The sequence below is a fragment of the Chenopodium album genome, chromosome 26, assembly GCF_948465745.1.
Source record: "Chenopodium album chromosome 26, dcCheAlbu1.1, whole genome shotgun sequence".
NCBI lineage: Eukaryota > Viridiplantae > Streptophyta > Magnoliopsida > Caryophyllales > Amaranthaceae > Chenopodium > Chenopodium album.
The window spans coordinates 7663069-7679242 of record NC_137859.1 but is presented as its reverse complement, the minus strand read 5'-3'; the positions used below and the strand labels follow the sequence as shown (position 1 = coordinate 7679242).

Here is a 16174-nt window from a genome sequence, read left to right as displayed (position 1 = left end):
ATTGTGATTGATTCTATATGGGACTAACAAAATGAAACGGAGGGAGTATAAATTATGAGACATGTCTATTTTAGCCACGCATTAACAATTAACATTTTTTTTTTTGACTCCATAAACTTACAAATAAATCCCTATTGTCTATTATATCTACATTACTACGTTAGTTGGTATTCACTTACCAATTCATATTTAAATCAATTATTATATTGTGAATGTCAATTAGCTAATTTAGTTAAACCCAATGTAATTTTTTCGTAAGATAATGAATATTATAATTGAAATTATCCATCATCCCTCATTCATTTTTGCTTAACTTCCCTCTCAATGTATTTTATAATCTTCCTATATATAACCATTTCTTTGTTAGGCCCTGTTCTCTTCACCTTAATTTTGCTGAGCTGAAATGATTTTTACTGAATTGAAATTACTATTGATGAACTTAAATTATTTTTACTGAACTTAAATTAATTTTACTGAACTGAATAATTTTTGCTGAACTGAAATTATTTTTACTGATTTTCTATTTTAAATCTTCTTTAAGAAAACTGAATTTTATAGAACTGAACTTATTTTTACTGAACTGAAATTATTTTTACTGAACTGAAATTAATTTTACTGAACTGAAATTATTTTTATTGAACTGAAATTATTTTTATTTAATATTATCTTTTTAAGGCGAAGAGCACAGGGCCAAAATCTAAATTTTCATCACTTAGGACCTGTTTGATTCACCTTAATTTTGAACTGAAATTATTTTTACTGAACTGAACTTATTTTTACTTAACTGATCTTAATTTTACTAAACTGAAATTATTTTTACTGGAATTAAATTATTTTTACTAAACTGAAATCATTTTTACTGAAATTAAATTATTTTTACTAAACTGAAATTATTTTTACTGATTTTCTATTATAATTCTTCTTTAAGACAACTGAATTTTACTGAACTGAACTTATTTTTACTGAACTGAAATTATTTTTACTGATCTGAAATTAATTTTACTGAATTGAACTTATTTTTACTGAACTGAAATTATTTTTACATAATATTAGTTTTTTAAGGTGAAAAAGAATAGGGCCTTAATTGGAATGAAGTAATGTACATAACGTAGTATATATGTTAATTCTGTAACTAGGGAGAGGAATGAAGTAGTTCATTTGATCATACTCTGCATTCCAATTTTATTAAAGTATTATATACTTTCTTCCTTTTATCACTTTAGGATTTGCTTTTGCTTTTGCTTTTGCTTTTGCTTGGCTCGTCAACCTTTCACCACTTTTAATATTCGTTACCGCCAAAACAATTATTGAATAGGAAATTTTGACAATTACCACCTTCTATTATGTCCATTTTAGCAATTACCACCTTCTATTTTTTTATTTGAAAATTACCACCTTCAATTTTTAAAAACATAAAAAATTACCACCTTCTTGCCCCCAACTACCACATGACGTCTTTTTGGGCCCATTCTTTCCTTTTTTTCCCTATTTCCTTCACATTTCTCATTCCTATTTGGATTCTCATCTCCCCTTTCACTTTTTTTTACCCCAAACCACCAATAATTGTTCGTCAATTTTGATTTGGATGAGTGAATTGAAGTGTTTTTGATTGTTTGGGGGAATAAAAGTGAGAGGGGGGATGAGAATCGAGTTAAGAATGAGAAATGTGAAGGAAATAGGGAGGAAAAGGAAAGAATGAGCCCAAAATGACGTCATGTGGTAGTTGGGAGTCAAGAAGGTGGTAACTTTTGATGTTTTTGAAAATAGAAGGTGGTAATTTTCAAAATAAAAAATAGAAGGTGGTAATTGCTAAGATGGACATAACAGAAGGTGGTAATTTTCAAAATTTCCTATTGAATATTACTAAACGAGGGTCATGTTTCTTTAAATTTTTAAATTTTAAATTTCTAAAATTTTATTCTTTAAACGTTAAAAATTTTTAATATTCACTGCGCCAAAACAATTTAGAACTAGTTTTGGACTTTATTAATTTTAAGTCCATGTCATCTCATGCACATTTGATACATCAATAATTGAAGTTGTCCATCCAATTTTTGCTTAACTTTCGTCTCAATGTCATCAGTAATATGATTGGTCAACAAATTTCTTAAGAATATTAGTATATTACTCATAGAGTATAATCTTTTTGTATTATATTCCTCATATAGTAAGACAAGTATCACATTTGAAAAAGATAAATAAAGTGATAAAGTAGGTACCAATTTTATTAACGCATTGTACACTTGTTAATTATTCTTTCTTTTTTTTGTTACTTTAAAAATTGTCTTTCACTATTTACAAATGCCAAATGCCTATCCACCTCGATTAAAAGTTTCGGAAATAAACCTCACTTACATTTAACATTTATAAATTTGAAAGCTTTTATATATTCTATCTTTAGCTCTTTAAATATTCTTTGTCACAAAATCAATCATTGAATAATACTACACAATGCTCACGTTTCTTCAACTTTGAACTAATATAATCCTTTATATACATTACTTCTACCACTTTAAATTAAAGAAGCTAAAGTAACTGCTCAAAAATAGAAGCTTATTCACTAAAAAAGATATAAAAGGTGATGGACAAGGCTATACTATTACAAGTAGTAACAATTACGAAGTTTTTAAAATGGGAATGTGAGACTAAATTTTAAAACTACCTAAAAAAAATTGAGGAAGATAAAAGTTCAGTTGATTTATTAGCCGCAATAACAGGTGATGGTCAGTAAAAATAATATGTTGTCAAACATATTTTCCTATAATTTTTTGAGTCAATTTTCAGCAATACAATTATAAATGATCTAATTAAAAAATTCTGAAGAATTGAGATGACGAATTGAAGGATAATATGGAACAAAAATGATGGATTTCCAATTACTCCAATATGACCATAGTAATAATTTTTTTTTTAAAAATATATTTATCTAAGAGGGATGAAGAATTAATAAATATAAATAAATAAGCAAATTGTGATTGTGTATATGGTCTATGTATGTTTAATTCTAGCTGTAGGGAATGGTTTTTTTATTGGTAAAATAGTGTATGGTGTTATGTTTTTTGGCTGTAGAAGCTTGTTTTATTATCGTCTTCAGGCCACTGTTATTTATTGTGCTTACATTAGTGCAATTTAGTTGGCTATAAACCCACCACAACACCAATGCATGATGCACATTACCACATGTTCTGTTTGCAGATATACTTACCAAATGCAATTTTTGGGATTTTCCTTGTATGATCTCCTTTTGCTATGGCTTTACTGGTGTGATTGAAAATATTGCTCAAATATTCTCCTCACATACAAGCTAGCTAGATTTATTAGGTATATTTGCATGTAAACATTATCATATTTTGAGAGATTTTCAAAAATTGTTAAAATATTCAACATATAGCAACATCTATAAATATTGATCCATGGAAAACTATCCATTCATATAGAGTTTCATAATCTTACAATATTGTGTCTAAAAAAGCAATATATATTAAATGAATTAATAAACTAGTAATCATATTGTTAATTTAATTTGTTTGTAGCATGTACTTCATTCATTACATATCTCACACGCTTACAAAAATGTTTCATAATACTAACTTTCTTATACAATCTGTTGCAAATATAGGCTATATCAAGGCTATAGATAAAATAATTGATATAAAAATATGTCGGAGAAATCACAAATAAAATTTTGAGGTATTGGGTATGTGATGTCATGGAAAAATCATTGCCTCGAAAACCAAATTCAGCCCGAAGGTATAAAATGCTACAACTTGTTCTCCAAGGTTAACATCACTCCCACACATTCATGTATGTACATAAGGGTGAGGGTTTGAGGGATTGGAGTTTTGCTCAATATATAATAATCTATAAAGAGATAACACTATCATGTAATGTATGTCTTACCAACTATGAAAATGGCTTTATTTATATAGACTACTTGCATTGTAACCCTAAAAGATAATGTTACTACTCTCACAATAACAATTGAGAATATCAATTGAATATTTAGTAATTTCCAACATAAGTATACTAACACCTTCATAATGCACCATCAATTAGAGGGTTACAAAAGTTGTTTAAACAACTCAAAAGAATCCTAGGGAATTAAGATAAGAAGGCTTTTAAAGCCATTATTAACCCAACATTATTCTAACACAATCCAATACAAACATTAGAGTCATAACATTGTTAGTTATTGGTGATAAACATAGTCATCAATCTCATTCATTCGACCTTTCAAATGGAAGTATATGGGTTACACGCAATTTTCTACTTTCTTATTATGCATACATGCAATTAATGATCACCAATATACTAGAAAATCAAAACTAAAACTTATGACAACAAGAAAACACAACTGGACCCATATAGGTCCAAGAAACTTGATGACGAGCAGAAAAGAGTATTTAGTTTTGTCTTTCTTTCTTGGAGAGAAATGTAGGACAACCCCTTTTCATCCATTTTATTAAACGGATACCAAAACGCAACTTATGACCATAGGGTGCTAGAAATTTGACGACAAGCTCTTTGTGCATCAGTAGCATTAGCAAAGAGCAAAATACCAAAGTGTAGATAGCAATCCATGGCTTAACATGAATGGTTGTAGCATACACTCCCGCCATAAAAGTCAAAAGAGTTGTGTGAAATGATATTGAGAGCAGCCAGATGCTGAAATCCATTAACATCAACGAGTTGCGTTTATTGCCAGCAGCCAAGATCCAAAGAAGACAAAATAACACCATTGTTGATAGGCACATTGATGATATATCAAAGAACATAAAAGCTTGAAATGCTGCCATATTCACAAGAAGTGGAGTCCCTATAAGCTTTTCATCTTTAGCATCTTGGATTATTCCACCAGGAACAGTTAATGCAGCTGTAAACGTTATTGTCGCCAAGAGTGCTGCTATTACACCCATTGTGTTCACATAGTCTTTTATCTCTGATGTAGAAATATCATACATACTTCGGTAATCTTTAATTCCAGGAACCTCCTTTAAATCATTCCAAAGATCATCCAACTGCACCAAAAGGAATTATATTGATCCCAGTTATTCTTCTAGATGAAATAAGTACAAATTACAATTTTTACAAAAAGAAATTATTTCTTATGAATTATACAATTCAATCATATATGTATGTAAATGCCATGTACGATATTGAAAAGTCTTAATTAAGACCCACGATGTAATATACTACCTCCATTTCTCATTATGTGCAACAAAAGGGTATTATTTATAGGATGACTTTTGAGTGGCCACAATAAAATTGTGGCCATTGTATTAAATTAAATCATAACCGTTTATTTCTATTAACTATCGTAAACCGTTGATATGGTTTATTTTGCATTTTTTTTTAAAAAAAAAAAATTAACAAAAAAATTATAATGTTATCACATTCTCATCAGTTTTCTGTTTTAGTTCCTTCTTTGTTTATAAGTTTTTTCCTTTACTTCTCTTCAATCGTTCTTCTTTGTTTCCTTTGTTTCGAAATGGATACATATTGCAAATAATTCAAACAACTCTATATGAATTTCTGATCTAATGCATTGTCACTAAGCGCCAAAAGCAATTAGAAACAATGGATCCACAAAGCATTGTGGCGATTTCCTTATCCCATGGCAAGATTAAACTTGAAAAAATGGAACTTGCCAAATGCCAATATCTAATTAAGTGTTATTCTTTGAAATCAATTTCCAAACTCCCAAATTCCCAACTATTTTGCCTGAAATAATAAAGCCATAAAAAGCTAAAGACATAATGGAGTAAAGCAATGGGTGGATTGAAGAAAAAAAATACAGCGAAGACGACAATTAGTATAGATCATGAACAAAGATTGAAGAGAAGTAAAGGGGAAAATGCTGAGTAAATAAAGAAGAATAAAAAAACTGTCAAACTGATAAAAATTGAATGTGTTTTTTATGTCAATTTTTAAAAATATATCAACGGTTCACATTAGTCAATAAAAATGAGCGGTTGTGATTCAATTTAATAAAATGGCCACAATTTTATTGTGGCTATTTGAAAACTGTCCATTATTTATATATGAGACATAAAATATTTCTTTGTTGCACATAATAATAAGAAACGTATGTAGTAGTATGAGTGTATGAATTGAAGTAACTTATTCATTGAGAATTGACCTTTTTCGTGCTCTATAAAATGTAATTTAACTAGCTCACTTCTAGTTTGATATTATATTAATGTAGCATGTATATATATCTATGTAGTTATTACCTTTTTAGGATGATCTGTAAAAGATGCCAATAGATCGCCGGGAGTAATACCATCTTCGTCTTTTTTATCTAAAAGATCCTTCGTCTTGATCAATCCTTCTTCGCGTGAACACTCGAGGAAAGAATGTGCATGTTTAAATTGTCTATCTTCAAGCGCTAAATGCAATGGCGTTTTCCCCTCCTTGTCACCCTTTTGCAACAACCCTATCAAATGCGATTTTGTTAAATCAACATATTCTACAAGTTCACGAGTCTTGGCATCTGGTTGTTTCAGTAACATATGCCATAGTGTATGGTCATCATCGTAAACCAATAACTTATTTGCAAGGATTTCAGCTTTTGGTTTGCTTCCATCTTTTTCATGAGGCTCTTCTTTTTGAAGGAAATTATTGATGGCTGATTGAATATCATTATTAAGCTCGTGATGATTATAATCAGCAGCAGGAAAATAAAGACCATCCAGTATCTCAAATATTTTTATGTTACCAGCTTGAATTGCTCTTAGCATCGGGGTAAGACCATTCTCGTCACAACTAAGTGCAGCTTCAGTGTTTGCGTTCACCAATTCCTTTATCAAATCATACATTTGCTCTGGCCACTCGACTGGATCCAACATGTTTGATCATGCAATTTATATAATTAAGAAACATACAATATAAGTTTGTGATAAATTAGAGGTAAATTCTTGTGAAAGACAATGATGTTTGTGTTGGAATATTTGCTTCAAATTGTTAGTGGTTAGTTAACTCCTAATGTTAGTGGAATCATAAAGTAGTGGGTTAGTTTAGTGGGGGTTAATGTTAGCATGATCAATGATCATGGAATTATGTTCCTTATTTTTAGTTATATTTTGCACTATATATATGTTGCAATGTAGTACAATTTTAAATGGATTGAATACAACTTTTATCATTCTTTCCCTTCTATCATCTCTATTTTATTATTTCAACAGTTTGACCTAACATTTTTTATCCACACTGTGTCGTCATTCATAAAAAAACTTGAGATGGTATTGTACATAATGTGAACATTCAATGGTGGTATTTTTCAAAATTTTCAATTTTTAATAAGAAAACGTGATGTTGATTACTTTTGTTTTTAATTTTTATGGAGTATTAGCAATTGAGCATGAGTAGTGCATGACTATGATCGAGAATATCTAGAAAAAGAAAAAGAAGCATGAATATTAATATTTGACAGAGATAGTAGTCATTACCTAAGGAAGATCCAGCTAGAACATGGAGAGGTGTTTCTTTATATTTGTTGGTCATTTTAGCAGTAATTTTGGTATCCAGCTTTAACAATGTTCTCCGTATTGAAGTAATATGCTTTGCTTTGAATGCTTCGTGAAGGGGTGTATTGCCATCCACATTTTGTACCAACCATGGAGAATTATACTTAAATTCGTCCATTTCGGTGTCGGGCTGACTGTCTGCGCCGGCTTTTTCAGCAATTTGAAACTTGTTTGTGCTGGTTGTTTTAGCTATGTGAAAATATTTGCAACACAAGGCAAGTAACTCTGGTACCAGTTTAGACATCTCTAATGTTATAATAATGTGTTGGCCCGATTGATCATCAGTGTTGACACAGATTTTGGTATTAAGAGAATTTCGCATAAGGACATGAATTGGAGTATCTCTGTTAAAATCTGTTTGACAAACGAGTTTTGGATGACTGTCAGCAACTTGTAAGATGAAATCATAAAAACCCTTCTTTATTATAGGACTTCCCCTTTCTAATTGCAATAAGTTGTGAAGCAGATTTCTTCCCTTGGAATCTCGTGAGAATAAAAAATCATTTCCAAACTTGCGGAGTTTAGACTTTAGAAACTGGAGATGTACGCCATCTACCACTCCATATTCATCCATTGTCCTCCTTCGTCTCCTGACCATCTGGACCAATACAAAAAAAAAAAAAAAATAAAAAAAAAAAAAAATAAAAAAATAAAAATAAAAATAAAAATTGGGGATAATTGGAGGAAAATAGGGTGCATAGTTAAAATTATTGTAGAATAATCATTAGTTGGGACTATTGTAGGTAAATCGCTAATAGGTGGGATTATTAAAGTGTATTTTTCCTAATTTTAATTTTATAATTTTTCAAAAAATATATTTTTATGCTCGCTTGATTTTTATAAAATTATATTAGCATTGTATATATTAAAAGGCTAATTCTGTCCATATTATAATGTTAGAAAAAAAATGAACCGATCATATTGTTTAATCATTAAAATACTATAGTAGTCCTATTTCAAATGACCATACTATAAAAACTTCTAAAAAAATCAGGTAGTTAAGGCCATACCTCAAAATCATTTAGTTTTTGTGCCATAACATTTGGTGATGCTGAATGATCACGTACGTTCTGCTGCAATGCGGGATAACGTACACTCTGCTGCAATGCGGGATTATGTACGTTATGCTGCAATGCAGGATCATGTACATTCTGCTGCAATACGGGCTCAGGTGCATTCTGCTGCAATTCGGGATCATGTACATTCTGCTGCAATGCGGGATCATGTACTTTCTGCTGCAATGGGGAATCAAGTAGAGCTCGCACCATTTTAATGTTCATTTTCCAAGCTCGATCTAACGGTGTTTCTCCAGCTTCATCCTCAGAATCCCTAAGGCTGTTAATTTCTCGAATTTTAAGCAGCTCTTTGCCTGTTTTGTAGCTGGTTACACAATCTATCATATAATGTAACATGGTTCGACCAAAATCACCTTTCACCTTTGCAGATTCTGGACATTTATTAATTATTAATTTAACGACTCCCACACCAAAAGTTGGGACAAGGAAAGCTGCTCTATGCAGCGGGGTCATATTGTTATGGTCACACTTACAAGCCACATTCTTATCTTTCTCTAACAGCAATTTTGTCAAATCATATACGTCAATCGTCACGTTTGCCAACCACGACGCAACATCGGTATTCAACCCTTGTTCATCATCAGTAAACATTTTCCATGAACCTGGTCACATGTTAGGCTTTGTAAGAGGATAATTTAACCACAAATAGTAATTGTAGATGTTTTTTTTTTTTTTTTGAATAGATAGTAATTGTAGATTAAAACTAAAACTAATTGACAAGTATTGGGATAATTATTTACTTTTGCTTTAGTTTTCTTACTCACATATATACTACATAATCCCTACCTTATAAAAAGTACTTATGAATAATATGCTACCAATTATATCCTTTAAAATGTGTATTTACATATATACCCTCATTAGTATGTACAAATTTGTTTTAATCAATAGTGTTTGGACAATTATACCCTCTAAAATGTTTATTCACTTATTTGACCTCATTAATGATAATTGTACCCTCATTAATAAAGTAATAATACTCTCTAAAATGTTTTACAAACATTGTGATATTTATACCCCTAAACATGTTTGCTTACATATTTTCTCTCAATAATACAACTAATAACTAAAAAAAAAATATATGAAGCATAAATTTAAAAAAAAAAAAATAAGGAATGGATGGATGGAGTACTTACTAATTATGTGCTTGTAGTTTTTGATTGCAACATGAAGAGGCGTCTCTTTCAATTTGTTGGTTGCATGAGCCAGTTCAAGATGATGGTCTAGCAACAAAGTAGCGATCTTCACCCTGACGTTTAAAACAGCAACATGTAACGGCGTGTTGCCATGTATATTTGTGACCACTGCCTGGTTATGATCATATTCATGGACCATCTTGAATATGTCGAAGTTGCCCACCATTGCCGCAACATGAAGAGGGGTGAGCCCGGCAATGTCCTGCTGCTTAATCAGCTGATCAGTTACAGCTTTTGGCAATAACTCACCCTTTACAACTTTTTCTATGAAATCCTTTTGCTCATATCTGATCGCTAAGTGAAGTATATTTTCTTTATCTTCGGTTAGACTCAGAAAATACTCTTCACTTATGCCACTTTCTATTTCATTCTTTCGTGCTTCCTCCACGAAGCTTGCCAGGTTGCTTTCCATGGCAGCATCGCGAAGCTTACTATCCATCACCTCCCTGTTTCTTAAGTTTTCCCTGTCTCCCACTTTGTTTTTTATTACTGAAATGAAACTATATGTATATATATATATATATATATATATATATATATATATATATATATATATATATATATATATATATATATATATATATATATATATATATATATATATATATATATATATATATATATATATATATATATATATATATATATATATATATATATTTGAAAGAGAAACTCAAATTACAAATGTGAATTTTAATTGACTTCCCTATTAAATTGATTTCACGTTCCCATCTTTATTTATACTCCTAGCTGGATACCTTGCTTGCTCATTTTCTTACATAATGAGTAAGATTTGTTTTTTCAAGGGAACGTAATGATTAAGATTTTTATTTTTTTGGGCATTTAAAAGAGTTAAAAAGGCGGTCGAGTGATGAAAATCAATATTAGGATCCATTGAAATCAAAAGGGAGACTATAACAAACTAAACTAAGCGATGATCTCGGCCATCACTTTGTTAAATTTCTAACTTGGACGATGTAATAATGAGTTAACAACGTAACCGTCTATGGATGTAATATTTCACTTATGTTTAGTTCTAAGCCTTTATACACAAAAAAAAAAAAAAAAAAAAAAAGGTAATAATTAAGATTTACTTCCAATTATGTATATGTAAATTTATTGTGGCACAAATCGCACAATTAATTAAATTTCTTAATTTCTTGGCTTTTAGTAAGCTTTAAACTTTTGCACAAATTAGAATCAGCCGAATTGAATTCAGGCCATGTTTAGCAAAAATATAAAGGAAATTTTGACAATTACCACCTTCTATTATGTCCACTTTAGCAATTACCACCTTCTATTTTTTTTTTTTTTTTTTTTTTTTTTTTGCAAATTACCACCTTCTACTTTCAAAAACATCAAAAGTTACCACCTTCTTACCCCCCAATTACCACGTGACGTCATTTTGGGCTCATTCTTTCTCTTTCCTCTATATTTCCCTCACATTTCTCATTCCTATTTGGATTCTCATCTCCCCTTTCACTTTTTTTCCCCCAAACCACCAATAATTGTTCGTCAATTTTGATTTGGAGGAGTGAATTGAAGTGTTTTTGATTGTTTGGGGGAAAAGAAGTGAAAGGGGGGATGAGAATCGAGTTAGGAATGAGAAATGTGAGGGAAATAGGGAGGAAAGGGAAAGAATGAGCCCAAAATGACGTCACGTGGTAGTCGAGGGGAAAGAAAGTGGTAACTTTTGATGTTTTTGAAAATAGAAGGAGGTAATTTTCAAAAAAAAAAAAAAAAAAAAAAAAAAAAAAAAAAGAAGGTGGTAATTGCTAAAATGGACATAACAGAAGATGGTAATTGTCAAATTTTCCAAATATAAATTTGACAAACAAAAAATAAAAATTATTCAATCAAAATTAAGTATAGTAGTAGCCATTTTAACAATGACTACCATAAAATCATTTAGTCATTAGTTCATTACATATTAGTAATATTACATCCCTTCATAAATTAATAATGTTTCATTACATACAATCTTATACACAAATATGGTACAATTTCCCCCCCCCCCCCCCCTCTCTCTCTCTCTCTCTCTCTCTCTCTCTCTCTCTCTCTCTCTCTCTCTCTCTCTCTCTCTCTCTCTCTCTCTCTCTCTCTCTCTCCTTTTTTTTAAAAAAAAAAAATTATAAATGCATATACACATTTTGGTACTTTAAAAAATGCTTTTCACTAGATGATGCCAAACCTACCTAGATGAAAAGTCTATAAACCTCAGTTTAGTTTCGGCCTTTTTTAATTTCTTTTCTTTGTAAACACATGTCATGCCATTCTTTTATCTCTTGTAATATTCTTTGCTCAAAAACAACTATTGAATAAAACTACAGGATATAGTGCCTACAGAAATTGATATGACACACCTATTACAGTCTTACAGATATTGGCGCATTTATATGGGGGAGGAGCTTAGAAAAATGTACTCCCGCATTTATTTGACACACCTAAGGCACTTTTTTGTGTGTCAAATTATTTTCCAATGCTATGTTTCTCAAATTTTAATATTTACTTGTAATTTTTTTTTTATTATATGTCATGTGTCATTTATATATACTTTTGCTGTATGTTCAAATAGTAAAATAAAAGAAGCTAGATTGATCTTATTACACACGACTTAATGGAAAAAAAACTTGTGTCGATCTGTTTTACAATAAATTCGCTACTGACATTATGTTGAACATATTGATCCTAATTTTAGCAAAGTGATTTTTATTAAAAAAAAAAAAAAATCCCCTCTTATGACAACCTTCATAATAAAACGATAATTTTTATTTTAACAAGATAACCATTATATATTATTTTAACATAATGATATTTTTTTTATATTAATAATTTAATGATCATATTGTCTCTACAATTAATGGTCCCCAATAAACTAATGTGAAATAGGTTTATTTAACAGTGTACAACTTAATACATTTTTTTCATTGTGCAAGAGCGGGGACAAATTATATGTTGATTCTACGGGTCTGTTCTAATTTACTGAACTTAACTGATCTAAATTAATTGGAGCTAAATTGAATAGAGTTAAAATGAATATTTTACGAGATAATAAAATTAGGAATTGAGCTGAAGTGAACTAATTGAAGCTGACCAGAACTGAAATTAAGTTGAAGAGCACAGATCATAAATATGCAATGTTGGATATTTATGTTGTAAATATTTCAGTATTAATGAAGAAGTATGAAGAATAGTGTTGTATGACAAATTGTATGTTTGGATAATTGTAACTCTTCATTGGTAATTGTTAATATGGATAATTGCATTATTTCATTATTTACTATTCATTAATTATGATGGATAATTGTATCTTTTCATTACTTGCGTCTTTTCATCCATGTTTCTTTGTCTATAAATAGTTGTTGGTTGTTCTCATTTATGGATACAGAATATTAGTTTTATTTACTCTCTCAAGATATACATGCATATAGTTGCGGTTACTCTAATCTAGTTTGGTCGCTGGTTTCTTATAATTACAATACCATTTTATAAGAAACGAAACCCGTTCTATCCTGGGAGACAATTGCTTAATAACCTTGGGTATCGTAGAGGGAGCAAAATTGTCTTAAGGACACAACGCAATTTGTTGGGCTCGGGTTATAAAAATTATATTTTGAATCAAGTATAAAGGTATGTGTAATGTTCATTTAATCTGTTTTATACACTAGGTATATATTATTTGATTTTTGATACTAGTTTTGTGTAGTATCATTAACAATCTTAAGACAATTATCTTTTTTTTTTTTGTTCTTTTGCATTTCGTATTAAAGTGCCATGAGAGTTTAGAAGTAAAGTTCTAAACTTTGTTCCGATTATTATTCATGCAACTTGTTTGGGATTTGCATGTATTAAATTATTAAGAAGTAAAGTTTTTATGTTTATTTAATTTTTTCTTTTGTTGTTTTATTATTGTCGGTCGTTGATGTTGCGTAAAATACTACAATCTAAATTCATGGTTAGGTGGAGTTTATTTATATATTTTTTAATTAATTAACTCTTATCTAGTGTGGTGCATGTGATTATTTATTTAATCATATTTTCATTTTTGTGATAGAAATGGCTACAAACACCAATTTGGTTACTCCTTTGCCTACTGTCAACCATGGGGAAAAGCCAGAAAAGTTCAATGGAACTGATTTTAAGAGATGGCAACAAAAAATGTTGTTTTATTTGACTACATTGAACTTGGCGAGGTTCCTCACAGAGGAAGCCCCTAAGTTGAAGGATGGAGAGGCCGACAAAGATAAGGTCGCCGCCATAGATGCTTGGAAGCATTCCGATTTTTTGTGTCGGAATTATGTACTTAATGGTCTTGACAACACACTTTATAATGTGTATAGTCCGATTAAAACGGCAAAAGAATTGTGGGAAAGTCTAGACCATAAGTACAAGATAGAAGATGCCGGTTCAAAGAAATTCATTGTTGGAAAATTTTTGGAATTCAAGATGGTGGATAGTAAGACTGTAATGAGTCAAGTCCAAGAACTCCAATTAATTATCCATGAAATACATGCTGAAAATATGACTTTGAGTGAGTCTTTCCAAGTGGCTGCTTGTATAGAAAAATTGCCACCGTCTTGGAAAGATTTTAAGAATTATCTTAAACATAAGAGAAAGGACATGTCACTCAAAGATCTTATTGTTCGGTTAAGAATCGAAGAGGATAATCGAAAAGCCGGTGGCAACACTATCATGTCTTCCAAGGCCAATGTGGTTGAAGGTTCTTCAAAAACCAAGAAAAGAAAGCGTACTAATGATGACTCCAACCAAAGCCACAAAAAGAAGTTTAAGGGTAAATGTTATGGGTGTGGTAAACTTGGTCACAAGGCCAAAGATTGCAGGAATCCCAATAAGAAAAAGAAGAATGCCCAAGCTAGTTTTGTGGAGGTTGATAAGATCTCTGAAGAACTTGATGATGTACATCTTTCAGCAGTGACATCGGAGTGCAACATGGTAGGGAATCCAAAAGAATGGTGGATTGATACAGGTGCAACCCGTCATGTTTGTGCAAACAAGTCAATGTTCTCATCTTATACCCCTGCATCAGAAGGAGAAAAATTGTACATGGGAAATTCTTCAACTTCTATAGTTGAAGGAGTTGGAAAAATAGCACTAAAGATGACTTCTGGCAAGACGGTGACGCTAAATAATGTGCTCCATGTGCCTGACCTTCGCAAGAATTTAGTGTCTGGATCATTACTTAGTAGGAATGGTTTTAAATTGGTCTTTGTATCTGATAAGTTTGTACTTTCTAAGAATGATATGTATGTAGGCAAAGGCTATCTTAGTGATGGCTTATTTAAATTAAATGTAATGACTATTGTAACTAAGGATGACAATGTTAATAAGACTGCTACTTCTGTTTATTTGCTTGAGTCTTCTTATTTATGGCACTCAAGATTAGGCCATGTTAATTATAATTCCTTACGGAAATTAATTAACATGGAAATATTACCATATTTTGATTGTTCAAAAAGGAAATGTCAAGTGTGTGTTGAATCTAAATTTACTAGACAACCATTTCATTCAATTGATGGAAGGAATACCGAACCTTTAGATTTAATACATACTGATTTATGTGACATGAAATCACTGCCATCTAGGGGAGGTAAAAATTATTTTGTAACCTTCATAGATGATTGCAGTAGATATTGTTATGTCTATCTTTTGAGTAGTAAAGATGAGGCTATCGGTGCCTTCAAAAACTACAAAAATGAAGTTGAAAATCAATTGGGTAAGAAGATTAAAATAATCAGAAGTGATAGGGGTGGTGAGTATGAATTTCCTTTTGAGGAAATTTGTTCAGAATGGTATTATACACCAAACCACTGCTCCTTATGCACCGTAGTCTAATGGAGTTGCGGAAAGAAAAAATAGGACATTAAAAGAAATGATGAGTGTTATGTCCAATAGTTCTGGTTTACCAAAAAATTTGTGGGGTGAGGCTATTCTAACTGCTAATTATATACTTAATAGAGTGCCTCATAAAAAGACACAAAAAACACCCTATGAATTATGGAAAGGAAAGAAGCCATCCTTGAAATATTTTCGAGTGTGGGGGTGTTTAGCTAAAGTTTCAGTTCCTAAGCCTAAAAAGGTGAAATTAGGACCGAAAACTATAGATTGTGTTTTTATTGGATATGCACTGAATAGTAGTGCATATCGGTTTTTGGTATACAAATCAGAAATAGAAGATATACATGTCAATACAATTATTGAGTCAAGGGACGCTGTGTTCTTTGAAGATATTTTTCCGTATAAATCTGAAAAGGGTGACAATAGTCATGAAGATGGGTCAAATAGGAAAAATAAAAGACCTCGAGATATAAAGAGTCTCGAAATAGAGGAGCCTAGACGTAGTAAACGACAAAGGACT

General features: G+C 30.9%; 1 protein-coding gene across 1 annotated transcript; it reads right to left on the bottom strand.

Moving 5' to 3' along the window:
• Window positions 1–4164: 4164 nt before the first annotated feature.
• On the bottom strand, window positions 4165–10316 carry LOC145617852 (uncharacterized). Its single transcript, XM_081672608.1, has 5 exons — window positions 9739–10316; window positions 8537–9204; window positions 7449–8124; window positions 6234–6835; window positions 4165–5018 (listed from the first exon to the last, which is right to left on the bottom strand). The coding sequence occupies exons 1-5, from the start codon at window positions 10235–10237 to the stop codon at window positions 4404–4406; spliced, it is 3060 nt and encodes a 1019-aa protein (XP_081528734.1). The 5' UTR covers window positions 10238–10316; the 3' UTR covers window positions 4165–4403.
• Window positions 10317–16174: the final 5858 nt, after the last annotated feature.

Bases quoted from the DNA above. Each gene is read 5' to 3' on its own strand.
- LOC145617852 (XM_081672608.1), bottom strand. From the start codon at position 10,237: ATGGATAGTAAGCTTCGCGATGCTGCCATGGAAAGCAACCTGGCAAGC. The intron at 6,836-7,448 runs GTAATGACTACT...TGTTGGATCCAG, and splicing joins TCTAGCTGGATCTTCCTTAG to TCGAGTGGCCAGAGCAAATG. The intron at 5,019-6,233 runs GTAATAACTACA...CTTTTGGTGCAG, and splicing joins TTACAGATCATCCTAAAAAG to TTGGATGATCTTTGGAATGA.